This window comes from Trachemys scripta, chromosome 24 (assembly GCF_013100865.1).
Source record: "Trachemys scripta elegans isolate TJP31775 chromosome 24, CAS_Tse_1.0, whole genome shotgun sequence".
NCBI lineage: Eukaryota > Metazoa > Chordata > Testudines > Emydidae > Trachemys > Trachemys scripta.
Window position 1 is genome coordinate 2,104,755 of NC_048321.1, and position 13,235 is coordinate 2,117,989.

The window sequence follows — 13,235 nt, forward strand, 5'->3', positions numbered from 1 at the left end:
GGGGAGCGGTTGGATAGGCATGGCAGTCCTGGGGGTCTGTCTAGGGGCAGGGATGTGGATAAGGGTCGAGGCAGTCGGGGGACAGGTAGGGGGCAGTGTCCTAGGGGGGCAGTCAGGGGACAAGGAGCAGGGAGGCTTAGATAGGGGGAGGGGTTCTGGGAGGCAGTTAAGGGCAGGGGTCCCAGGAGGTGGTAGTCGGGGGACAAGGAGCAGGGGGGGTTGGGGGTTCTGAGGGGGACAGTCAGGGTTCGGAAAGTAGGAGGGAGTGGATGGGGGCAGGATGAGGGTGGGGCTAGGGCAGGGTGGGGCTCCTTGGGTGCACACCCTAATGAAATGGGCTGCGCACACCTATGCCTGGAAGCAGGGGAGACTTAGATGTAACTTTCAGAGTAACAGCCGTGTTAGTCTGTATCCGCAAAAAGAAGAACAGGAGTACTTGTGGCACCTTAGAGACTAACAAATTTATTAGAGCATATGCATCCGAAGAAGTGGGCTGTAGTCCACGAAAGCTTATGCTCTAATAAATTTGTTAGTCTCTAAGGTGCCACAAGTACTCCTGTTCTTCTTTTTTTAGATGTAACTGTGCTGAGGGAGGCCAGGCCTGAGGGTCCTGAGAGTTTCCTGTGCTGTGTTCAGACGCTCAGTAAACACTCTTGTTTTACACTGGCTGAGAGTCGCTCCGGTCTAGAGAACAGGGTGGCATTATTCCCTCTGGGAGTGGAGGCTCCGGGGGTCCAGAGCAAGTGGACTCCCTGAGGGGGCCCACGGTGAAAAACAGGCGTGCTAAGGCTCAGAGAGGCGGAGGGGCTTAACCTCTGAGAGAGTGGACCCCGAGAAGGGCTGTCACGCTGAATGGGTTTCCCCCAGTGACCATATGGGGCCAAGAGTGGGCATGATCTGTGGGTCCATGACAGACCACTCCCCACATCAGCTGCAACCTCCCTGCCCCCATGGCCTACACTCCCCACACCACCCCGCTCCCATGCTGCCAGGCTCCCTTCCAGCCCCCCTTCCTGCACTCCCCCCCATGCCACCCCTTCCCCCCTGTCGGCCTGAACTCCCCATGTTGTCCCCTCCACTACTGCCAGGCTCCCTCCCTGCCTCCCAGCCTGCACTCCCCACACCACCCCCTCCCCTGCTGCCAGGATCCTTCTCCCCATCCCAGCCTGTGCTCCCCATGCCTCCCACTTTGCAAGCTGTTAGAGATCCCCCTCTACCTAACCCCATATTTCCCATCACCCCCAACTCCCCACATCTATCACTCACATAGCCCCCTATCCGCTCCCTGACCCCACTGTGACAGTGCACCCCATATTCATCATAGTGCTGCTTATGATGTGATTATTGCATAATTATGATGCATTTTGTACAAAATGGGTCATGTGAGGTGTCATTGCAAAAGTTATGATTTGCCAAATATGATTATCCTATTTGTGGGCATGCATCATTTTTGTATCTGAAGTTTTGAATATTGACTATGAACCCGTATTTCAAATGTGCTTACTGTGGATAACCCCCACAGCTAGCCTTTCAGGTACAACAATGAAGAAGCTAGACAGTGCTAATGATTCATCAACAAAGACAATGGACCATGGAAGAACTTAGCCTTCCTGTGTGAACGTTTCAACCAGCCTATGAGTAATGGATGCTATGACTCAGCAAGGCATGTAAGGGCATGTGACCAGGCCACATGATATTGAATGCCATTTTGGTACCTGTATTTGTCTACAAACTGGAGTGGACTGAGTTTGGAAAAAAGGGTTCCCACTATATGTTAAAGTTATACAAGGCAGGGAGTGACATCAGCTCGTGGCCTCACTCCCCACACAAGGACACTCCTGGAAACACCTGGGAACAAAGACTGAATTGGGGGAAGTGCTGGTCCCAGGCTAAAGGGATTTTTAGCCAGTGTATGGAAACTCAATTGACTGCTTGTATCATCAGTAAGGTTGAGAAATTGCCACTTCAAATATTATCCCTCTAGTATTTTAGACTTGGTAATCTGATTTGATCTGTTTGCTATCACTTAAAATCTATCTTTCTGTATTTAATAAACGTGTTTTATGTTCTTATCTTTACCAACATGTTTTCAATGAAGTGGCTGGGAAAATCTCATCTCTGTAAACAAAGGCTGGTTTATATCTTTCCCACATCAAGGGGAAAGCAAACTATATTAATGAGCTTGCATTGTACAGTGCAAGATGGTATAATACTGGGTTTATTCTCCAGTGAGGGTGAAAGGCTGGGGATCTGAGAAATTGGCTGTTGTTTTCTGTCTGTCCTTGAGTGGCTTAGGTAAAGCACTCAGGTAGCTCAGCTGGATGTGTGATACCACCTGCTGTCAAGTTGGGTGATAACAGGGACTGGAGAGGCTGGCTGAATCTCTACAAAGCAGTGTGAGAGAGGCCTGCCCAGCTGGTGGGTTGGGGGCACAGCGGTTCCCACAGCTCCCAGGCTGCACCCTGGGGGTTGACAACCCATCACACCCATACCCCCCCCCCACCTTTATCCCCACCCCCCTTTGCCCCAAGTCCCCCCCACCCCAGGAATCACACTGTGAGTGCAGGATGAAATCCAGTCTCTTTATTCCATGAACAGCCCCTACGGCACAGTGACGGGTGGGTCCCCAGGACCTGTCCAAGGGTCGGAGAAGGAAGGGCCCGGAGCCACTCAGCTGTATTCCCTGAAGAGCCCAGAGTGGCTGGGTTGGGGTGATGAGTCCCCTGGGCCAGGGGGACTGAGGGGGACATGACATTGGGGAGCAGGATGCCATGGGGGGATGGCTGGCAGGCATGGAAGATATGGCTGGATGGCATGGGGGGTTATGGCACTGGGGGGCTGGATGGCATGGAAGGGTGGCTGGCATGGGAGGATATGGCACTGGGGGATATTGCATGGGGGGCTGGATGGCATGGGGACAGCTGGTATCTCTGGTGTCAGTGCATGGAGGGGAGGGGGTAGAGTTTGCAGCACCCCTTGGAAGGCTGAGGGGGGCACTCACTAGCAAACCCCTCAGATGCCCTCTGTGGGGGCTGCTCCCCCAGATCTCAGCCTCTCCCCCCCATGACGGGAGGAGCTGTCTGAGTGCCAGGGACCTGGAGGAACCCTAGCCCAACCCTGCCTGCCATGCCTTGGCCATTGGGAGGGGATGGAGGGTGGGGGACTCAGGGGAGTCTGCTCTGGGAGTCCGCGAAGCAGCCCCCTGGGGCAATGGGGTACATCCCATTTGCGAATGGAAACACGAGCTCCTTCAGGGAACGTGCCTGGGGTCCTGAAGGCTGCCATCATGTATGCCTGTCTCAGCCTCGGGGTGGGGCCTCAGGACCCATTGGCAGCCATCTTGGACATTTCCCCCATCTCCACGGTGCCTTGGGTGTAGCCAAGTTGGGACCCATTGGGCAGCCATCTTGAAGGCATCCCCCATCCTCTCATGTGGCTGGGACCATGGGATCCCAGTATGTAGGCGTCCTGGACACCACTTCGAGTCTGGCTCAGGCCTAGGAACCCATTGGGCGGCCAGCCTGGAGGACTCACCCAAGTCCCTGAGAGGCTGATGCTTTGCGCTGGTAACCTGGGACCAGGCTGGAAGTTGTTTGGGGCTCTGATGCCCTTCCCTCCCCGTGTCCAGGCTGCCCCACGTCAGGCCCCAGCTCCTCAGAACCAGAACGTGCTGGCAGTGACGTAACCAAAACAACCTGAAGCGCGCAAAATGTGCAAACCAGAAAGCGCGAGTGCAGTGCCCAGAGGCGGGGGCGGGGGGCTGGAGCAGGCCGAGGCCAAGCTTTGCATTGTGTGAGCAGTGGCCATGTTGCTTCCCCCATCATGCATTGTGGCGGGGGCAGCCTCGCTCACCATGAGGCAAAAGGATGTGTCTAAAAGAGCGAGGTGCACACTGCCCATCCCCTATGGGGCTGGGAGAGTGAGCACTAGGATTCACAACAACATGCTTTGTTTGGGGCGCCCCCAGGCGTGCAGGGTGCGTGGGGGAGCCAGCTGGGGGGCACTCTCTGGGGGGTGCCCCATCTCGAATCACTCCCCTCGTCCTTCATTCGTTCCTCGCCGTTACCTCAGGCCTGCAACAAACAATGTCACTCAAAACCAGGCCACCCTGACCACAGCCCCTGCAGCCAAAGGAGAACCTCGCTGCTGCTAGCAGTAGTGGGCTGTTATCCTCTCTGGGGTCCACCATGGGAGCGGGATGTGACGCTGTGTTACAACAAATTGTAGTTGAGATAGGGAAAGGAGTGGGGCCTAGTGGTTAGACTGGGAGCCAGGACTCCTGGGTGCTCTCCTGGCTCTGGGAGAGGAGTGGGGTCTAGTGGTTAGAGCAGGGGAGGCTGGGTTCTCTCCTGGCTCTGACCCGCAGGGCAGGGGCACAAAGCACAGCGCTAGGGTGGATGCAGGGAGCTCTTGTGCCCCCACCAAGGAAGGGAGGGGCCATGGGGCTGGTGGAGGCAGTCGGTGCTGGGGTGGCAGCGAGGCAGAATCTGATGGGAGGATGCAGGGCAGCACCAAATCCTGTGGGCCAGGGCGACCCCCAGGGCTCCCGGCCGTCTGGGCTTACCCGCCACACGAGGTCCCCCAGGCTCGCGGACGGCCCCCAAGAACTATTCTGCCACCTGCACCCCGGCACAGTTCTCCTTGCTCTCCGACGTGATGGCTAGATACTCGGAGCTGTGGAGAGACAGGGGTGAGGACAGCCTGCCACCCACTGCCCACCCTAGGGTTGCCAACTTTCTAATTGCACAAAACTGAACACCCTAGACCCACCCCTTCCTGAGGCTCTGCCCCCCGCTCACTACATTCCCCCGCCCTCCATGGCTCGCTCTTCCCCACCCTCACTCACTTTCACTGGTCTGGGGCAGGGGGTTGGGGTGCAGGAGGGGGTGAGGGCTCCATCTGGGGATGCAGGCTCTGGGGAGGGGCCAGGGATGTTTGGAGTGTAGGGGGGGGCTCCAGGCTGGGAGGTGGGGCAGAGGGGTTCAGGGTATTGGAGAGAGCTCTGGGCTGGGGCAGGAAGTTGGGGTATGGGGGGGTGAGGGCTCCATTTGGGGGTGCAGGCTCTGGGGTGGAGCTGGGGATGAGGGGTTTGGAGTGCAGGAGGGGGCTCCAGGTTGTGGGGGGGCTCAGGGCTGGGGGTTGGGGCAGGAGGTTGGGGTGTGGGCTTACCTCCTGCGGCTCCGAGTCAGCAGCACAGTGGGGAGGCAAGGCAGGCTTCCTGCCTGTCCCGGTTCCGCGCTGCACCTCAGAAGTGGCCAGCAGGTCCAGTTTCTAGGCGGGGGGCGGCCAGGAGGCTCTGCGCGCTACTCTCACCCGCAGTCACCACCCCACAGCTCCCATTGGCCATGGTTCCCAGCCAATGGGAGTGCAGAAACAATCTGGGGGTGGGGGCAGCGCATGGAGCCCCATGGCCTCCCCATCTAAGAGACGGACCTGCTGGCTGCTTCCGGGGTGCAGCGTGCAGCCAGGACAGGTAGGGACTAGCCTGCCTTAGCCCTGTAGCACTGGACTTTTAACAGCCCGGTCAGCGGTGCTGACCAGAGCGCCAGGGTCCCTTTTCAACCGGGTGTTCCGGTCGAAAACCGGACACCTGGTCACCCTAGCATAGCCGGCCTGCCCCCAGGCACTCCCCACCTGGGTCATGCCCAACCCAGCCCCCACCTGCCCCTCTGAGCTCCCCCAGCTCCCTGCACTCACGCATTCTCCTGTGCAGCCGCCTCCGTGGCCGCCGCGATCTTCTTGTAGCAATAAATCATCTCAGCCACCAGCCAGATGGTGAGCACCACAATGAGCACATACATCATGATCTCTGACACGATGGACGCCATGTCCCGGTTCGCTGCAGGAGGGGAGAGGGTGAGACCCCCCCACCTAAGCTCTGTCTGCAATGGGACAGGTTCCCCCGGCTCCTGGGGGCTGCCCCAGACCCTCCCACCTCCGGCTGTCAGAAACTGACTTCTCCCGACACCACCATGGCTGCCTGCCCAGTTCAGCCCCAATGGGCCTTTAGCCCCTTAGCTCTTCCCTGCCTGCCCCTCCCCCCCTGCTGAATTTATGGAGCGCACACAGACCCTCCCAGCATGCTCTGGGAAGTAACCAAGCCCAGCTCTTCCTGCCCATCTCAGGAGCTCGGCCTGAGTGTCCCGCGGCCCCCTGCACCAGCCCAGGATGAGTGTACAGCCCCACTCCTCTGTGTGGCTCGACCCCTGGTGTGTACCTCCACCCCCATGTGTGTGGCTCCACCTCCTTGTGCCCTCACTCCCCGCGGGTATGGCCCCTTCCTCCATGTGTGTGGCCCTCTCCCCATGTGATTCAACCCCCCATGTATGTGCCTCCACTTCTGTGTACATGGTGCCACCCCCATAACTGGGCTGTCCCATGTGTGTAGCCCCATCTCAGTGAGTCAGACCCCTCCCTCCATGTGGCCACAGCCCACATGTGTATGGCTCCAGCCTTGTGTGTGGCCTTGCCCTGATGTCTCTGGTCCCACCCTCTGTAGGTAGCCCCACCCCTATGTGTTGACCTGCCCCCATTACTGTGACTTCCCTGTACCTGTGGCTCTGCCCCATGTACATGGCACTAGGGCAACCAGAGGTCCTGATTTTATTGGGACAGTCCTGATATTCAGGGCTTTGTCTTATATAGGAACCTCTTACCCCACACCCTCTGGTCACCCTAGTGGCACCACCCTGTGTACATAGTTCCACCCCTGCCCATGGCCCCACCCCCTGCCTGCGGCCCCACCCACTCACCCTTGTCCACCACCTCGACGTGGATGGTCTTGTTGATGACGATGTTGTAGACGTAGCCATCAAAGGTGAGGTTGCGGTCGACGCGACAGAGGTACTCGCCCGCCTGCGCGTAGGTCACGTTGGTCAGGAAGATGGACAGATCCTGCAGATCCCGCGTGTTCTTGCTGCCGTTCCACACCACCAGATCCTGGAACCGCTCATCCACCACCTCCAGCAGTGCATCAGGGTCGTAACGTAGGATCTGGGGGGAAGGAAGTCAGACGGCCGGCCATGCACTGCAGGGGACTCCAGTCCCAGACCACAGCCCCATGGGGGTCGCCTGCCACAGACCACAGCCCCACAGGGGATGCCTGCCACAGAACACATCCCAACGGGGACGCCTGTCCCACACCAGACCCCCATGGAAGACATCTGTCCTGGACCAGACTCCCACGGGGGACACCTGTCATGGACCAGATCCCCACAGGGTCACCTGCCACAGACCATAGCCCCATGGGGGATGCCTGTCCCAGACCAGACCCTGCCAGAGACCAGAACCCCATGGAGGGCAGCGGTGGTGTGCTAGGGACAGGACAGCAGCCTCAGCATTGTGGGTGAGATGAGGAGCTTGTGTGGACGGGGCAGGCCAGGGTCTCTGGGTCTCTGGTGAGTCTCTGTGTAACTCGTCTGCACGGCCTCGCGGGGCTGCAGGGACTCCGGCATTTCCCAGGTAATCACCTTTTGGGGCTCCCCATGCTGCGGTCAGCTGAGCATCTGGCAGGAAACATCTCGGGGAGTGGGATTGTGGGGGGCTCTCTGGGATTACCCCACTGGGGAAGCTAGGAAAGTGGAAGCCAGGCTGACACCCTCATGTTCGTGGGCAGCTAGTGGGGCCAGCCCCATGGAGAGTGACCCCCCCATGGCCCCACGGACAGTGACCCCCCGCGGCCCCACAGCATAATAGGGAGTGACACTCCCCTCCCATATTCAGTGAAGGGAGACATGAGGCAGGATGGATGTGGTATCTGTTTTTCATAGGAGGTTCTAACCTCCTGGGAAGAGGATGGAGTCTACTGGTTAGAGCCGGGGGGCTGGGAACCAGGTCTCCTGGCTTCTATCCCCAGCGCTGAGTGGGGAGAGAAATCTAGGGGTTTGGGGATGGGGAGGTGGAGAGTAGTGAGCAACCAGCAGAGAACAAGCCTTGTCTGCCTTCACCCAGGTCTGGGCAGCTGGTTAGTGACCTGGGCCTGTCTGGAATAGGCCAGTGCTGAGATGCAGCCACCTCTGGGGTGGGGCCCAGCCGCTGTCTAACAACACATGGGGTTGGACTGGGCAGTGAAGGAGGAGGCTGCGTGCAGGGGAAGCCACAGGGAGGAGAAGGGAAAGCCCTGGATAGGGACCTGATTCCCCCTCCTGTACCCCGTGCTCCCTCCAGTGCAGTCCAGCCCCCCCAGCCAGCCCTCGCGCACCCTGGTGAAGGTCTCAGTGCCCTTCTCCCTGAAGTACCACTCCGTGTAGGCCTCAGCCGAGGTCTCGCTCCGCTTCTTGCAGGAAATGCAGAGGATCTTGAAGGTCATCCCAAAAACGGCCTCGGTGTGGGAGTCCACCTCCACGCAGCCGGCACAGCACGACGAAACGGGGGGGGGGGGGGGGGGGTTTTAAAGGGTCACACACAGCTCCCTCCAGGCCCTACAGGAGCACCAGCCCCAACCCCCCAATCTGCATCCCCAAAACTGATCTGCACCCCCAGAACCACCCCAGCACTCCACATCTGCACCCCATCATCACCTGATCTACACTCCTTCCACCAGCACCCCCAGATCTGCACATTCAGTACCCCCAGAACCACCCCCAGCCCCTGGGCTCCCCCATATGCTCCCCCTTCTCCTCCCTTCCCTCCAATCAGTTCTCGAGGCAGGGCCGGCTCTAGGCACCAGGCACCCAAGCACATGCTTGGGGCGGCACCTGGTAAGGGGCGGCGGGGGGAGCGCGGCGCGGCATTCCATGGGGGGGGCGCTCCGGCGGGGGGCGGGGCGGGGCCCCGGCGGGGGGGGGGGCGACGCGGCCCGGCGCTCGGCGGGGAGTCTGGGGGGCAGTGCTTTTTTTTGCTGCTTGGGGCAGCAAAAAAGCTAGAGCCAGCCCTGTCTCGAGGGGCTGCACTGGTCCTGCTCCCTGGGGGAGCTGCAGGTCACTCTCTCAGCCAGAGAGGTGGGGATCAAGGCAAGGGCCTGGGAAAGCCACTGTTGGCTGGACAGAATCACATCTGCTCTGTGGGTGTGTCTGTCTGTGTCTGTGCGGCCCCCAGCATGCACCAGATTACCTTGGGGCAGTGCACCAGCAGAGCTGCGGGTTGGGAGTGAGGAGCACCAGCAGAGGTGAGGGTGGAGCTCAGGGCTGGGCTAGCAGAGGACTGCAGGTCAGGAGTAAGAGGCACCGGCAGAGATGCAGGGAAGCCCAGGACTGAGTTAGCAGGAGGCTGTGGGTCGGGAGTGAGGGGCACCGGCAGAGCTGAGGACGGAGCTCAGGGCTGGGCTAGCAGGGGCTGCGGGTTGGGAGTGAGCGGCACCGGCAGAGCTGAGGGGCCCAGGACTGAGCTATTTGTTCTGTCACTGCAGTTGGATTCTGATATCTAAACTTTCCTGGGTGGTTCCTGCCCTGGTCGCTGGGTGTCACCCCAGGGCCTGTCAGGTTGCCCTGTCTCTCTGAATCATGGCTCTGGGCACTCCATGTCCATCTGTCTCTGTCTATCTGTCTGCCTACTCCATCTCCCCACCACTGGGCCTCAGGGACTGGCCATGTCTCTCCATGCCTCAGGGCTAGCTCAGTGGCTGCGTCCTGCTCCAGGCTTTCCCTGAGGGGAGGGAATCAGTCCTGGGGCGGGGGGCAGTGTGGAGAGAGCTCAGGAAGTCCCCACTAGGACAGGCCCTGTGTCCCCTCCCCCCCAGGGCCCAGGAGCCCCCTCTCTGGGCAGCCCTCGGCCCCCATCTTCCGCCCCAGGTGTGCACTCACCAAGGATGAGGCTGAGCAGGAGTGATGGGCCCAGCAGAGCCATGGTGGGGTCCCTGGGATCAGGGGCCCAGGCCAGCTGGGACAGCTCCTCAGTGGGGCTGGTGCTGCGGGTCCCCCTCTGCCCCTGCCGCCTGGCTCCGCGCTCAGCGGACAGACGATCCCCGACAGGAATCTTCCAGGAGGGTATTTATAGCCAAGGGCTCGGCGCCCTGCACTGCCCGGCCTGCGTCTTGGAATGTCCTGGCCGGATGCTCCCAGCTGGTCCTGGCCGGCCCGTTCCCCCCGGCAGAGGCTAGCACAGCCTGGCTGCCCCTGCTGCCACGCAACGCCCCAGGTGGGCCCAGGGCCCAGCACTGCTGGGAAAGGGGCACCCCCACAGCCCAGGGCAGACAATAAGGCTGGCCGGAGGAGCCATAAACGGGAGCAGGGGGAGCTGTCAGCAGACCTAGGTCCCTCGCCCTCCACAGCGACCCCGTCCGGATTCAGTGCTCCTGGCCCACAGAGCAGAGTCCACAGCTCAGCTGCTGCCACCTGGATCCTGGCAGCCCATGAAATGAGTCAGGCTCATGAGGGACACACTTGCTCTGCGTGGGACTGGTGCTGTCAGGACTGGATGCCCGGAGCCCCAGTGCGGGGAGCGGGGGGTGTCACCACGGTCCCAGCTCGGTCCGGTCCAGCCGCTGTCTCAGTGTCACTGCAGAGCTGCAAACTGGCCACTCAACAAATCCCCATTTGCTGCCCACACCCAGCCAGCTGCCCCAACTCACGTCCAATAGTGATCAGGGCATGGTGCCCTGCCAGTGCCTCCTTTGGGGGGAAGAATCAGGCCCACTTTGGGGATGCCCAGGATCGACCTTAACACTGGCCACTACACTGGACAGGCTGGTGCCCAACCGGGAGGTAGTGCTGGAGCCTATGTCCGGTACGGAGGATGTACTATGTCCGGTACGGAGGATGTAATGGAGCCGGTGCCCAGTTTGGAGGGGGCGATGGACCCGGTGCCTGGTCTGGTAAGAAGGGGGCGATGGAGCCTGTGTCCAGTCGGGAGAGGGCGATGCAGCTGGTGCTCGGTTGGGAGGGGGCAATGCATCCGGTGCCCTGTCCAGTTGGGAGGGGGCGATGCAGCCAGTGCCCGGTCAGGAGGCAGCGATGGAGCCAGTGCCCAGTCGGGTCGGGAGAGGGTGATGCAGCTGGTGCCCGGTCGGGAGGGGGCGATGCAGCCGATGCCGGGTCAGGTCAGGAGGGGGCAAAGCAGCCGGTGCCCGGTCGGGAGGGGGCGATGCAGCCGGTGCCCGGTCCGATCGGGAGGGGGAGATGCAGCCGGGGCCAGGTGCGGAAGGCGCGGTGGCCCTGCGGCTCGGCCCCTGCCCGGCGCACTGCAGAGGAACCGGCTGGCTGCAGCGAGCAGCTGCGAATGAATCAAAGCGCCGGGCGCAGAGGGCGGGCTGGGACTTGATGCATTGCAGCATGCGCCGACGGCAGGCCGGGGAGCGTGGGGCTGGGGGCGGGACGCAGTGGCCAATCCCCGCCCACCCGGGACACAAACAGGGACGGGTCGCGCCAGCAGCAGCACTGGGGGGCAGGGGCCAGAGCCGCGAACGGACGAGAGAGTCAGGAGGACGGATCCAGAGATCCCAGCTGTGCCAGTGCCCCTCACTCCCGACCTGCAGCCCCTGCTACCCAAGCCCCGGGCTCCCCCCACCAGCGCTGCCGGTGCCCCTCGCTCCCCACCCGCAACCCCTGCTAGCCCAGCCCCGGATTCCCTACCCTCCCAGTTCTGCTGGTGCCCCTCACTCCCAACCTGCAGCCCCCTGCTAGCCCAGCCCCAGGCTTCCTCCCCAGTTCTGCTGGTGCCCCTCACTCCCCACCCACAACCCCTGCTAGCCCAGCCCTGGGCTCTGCTGTGGGTGAGCCAGAGCAGGAGGAAGCTGCTGTGGTGCTGGCGCCGTCTGGCTCCCTCCACCTTCCCCCCCCCCCCCCCCCCGTGCACCTCCCTCCATTTATAGAGCTAATGTCAGGTCTGCAGGAATCCAACTGCTCCCGTTTCTCCCTCCCATCCCAGTAGGGTGACCAGATGTCCCGATTTTATAGGGACAGTCCTGATATTTGGGGCTTTTTTTAATATATAGGTGCCTATTTCTCCCCACCCCCTGTCACTATTTTTCACACTTGCTGTCTGGTCAACCTACCTCCCAGGCCCCCTGCCTGGTGGGGCCAGCTCCCTGTGCACTCAGCTCCCTCCCGCCCTCCAAGGGCAGCAGTGCTTCAGGGGGATGGGACATGGGGCCTTTCCCCTCTAGGTGGCGCTGTCCCTGATCTGGCTCCAGGGCAGGGGGTTGACCGACTCGGGAGTGGGAGTGGCCGAGCAGGGGTTGGAGGGAACATCCCATAAGGGATGGAAGGAGGCTATGTCTACACTGGCAAGGGAAAAACAAAACTTTTGTCATTCAGAGGTGTTAACCCCCCTCCCCCCCCAAAAAAAAAAGACAAAAGTTTTGCCCATGAAGTTTTAGGAGACCTGACAAACAGTGGCAATACTGCGCGACTTTTAGTGGCACGGCTGTAGTGGCACAGCCAGGTCACTAAAAACAAGGTCTCAAGTGGGGTGAGGCCTCAGCTGGAGTAGTGGGTCCAGTTTTGGTCACCAATGTCTAGAAAGGATGCAGAGAAATTGGAAACGATCTGGGGGTGAGTGACAAAGATGATCAAAGGGATGGACTGCAAATCATCTGAGCAAAGGCTGCAGGAATTGGGTAGGTTGTTTGGAAAAGAGGAGATTAAGGGGGACATGATAGCGGCCTTCAGATATTTGAAAGGCTGCCATAAAAACGATGGAGAAAAGTTGCTCTCTCTTGCCATGGAGGGCAGGACAAGAGGCAACAGGTTAGAACTACAGCACAGCAGATTTAGATTAAATCTCAGGAGAAACTTCCTAACGGTCAGAACAGTAGGATAATGGAACAGACACCTTGGGAGGTTGTGGAATCTCCTTCACTGGAGGTTTTCAAAACGAGGCTGGAGCCATTTGTCTGGGATGGTTTAGCCACATCAAATCCTGCACCTTGGCGGGGGTTGGACCAGACCCCTGCGGTCCCTTCTAACCTGATGGGTCTGGGATTCTAAGGGCTCATCTCTGCCCAGCTGCCTCTGGGCTCGGGGAGTGACAGCCCCAGCTGTGGGCTGAGCCTGAGAGGCTGGGTGTGTGAGGTAGGCTCAGCACACCCCACTCAGCCCATCACAGGGACTCAGTGGGGCTGGGAGACAAGTCTGGGGTATGGGAGAGGGACTCTTGTCACAGGAGAGTCTGGGTCACTGTCACCACTGCCCCCCAGTATTTCACTGCCCAACACTTCACCATACTGCCCCTAAGCACGGCACTGCCCTGTCCCATGCTGCCCCCAGCACTGCACTGCCTCCACCCCTGTACACTACAGTATTTCCCCAGCACCCTGAGGATCATGCTGTGCTGCCCCCTGCAGGTGCCGCCTGGCCAAA

The 13,235-nt window shown here is 60.4% G+C and overlaps 1 protein-coding gene across 1 annotated transcript; it reads right to left on the reverse strand.

The window, feature by feature from the left end:
* Positions 1-2,561: 2,561 nt before the first annotated feature.
* Positions 2,562-11,158, reverse strand: SCN1B (sodium voltage-gated channel beta subunit 1). The gene is made up of 6 exons (XM_034756803.1): positions 9,742-11,158; positions 8,201-8,368; positions 6,753-6,993; positions 5,698-5,839; positions 4,565-4,674; positions 2,562-4,073 (listed from the first exon to the last, which is right to left on the reverse strand). The coding sequence occupies exons 1-5, from the start codon at positions 9,781-9,783 to the stop codon at positions 4,608-4,610; spliced, it is 660 nt and encodes a 219-aa protein (XP_034612694.1). The 5' UTR covers positions 9,784-11,158; the 3' UTR covers positions 2,562-4,073; positions 4,565-4,607.
* Positions 11,159-13,235: the final 2,077 nt, after the last annotated feature.

Excerpts from the sequence above, each read along its gene's own strand:
- SCN1B (XM_034756803.1), bottom strand. The coding sequence starts at position 9,783 with ATGGCTCTGCTGGGCCCATCACTCCTGCTCAGCCTCATCCTT. Across the intron at positions 6,994-8,200 it reads GCACTGAGACCTTCACCAGG|ATCCTACGTTACGACCCTGA; the intron begins GTGCGCGAGGGC and ends CCTTCCCCCCAG. Across the intron at positions 4,675-5,697 it reads GCGGCTGCACAGGAGAATGC|CTCCGAGTATCTAGCCATCA; the intron begins GTGAGTGCAGGG and ends GTCTCTCCACAG.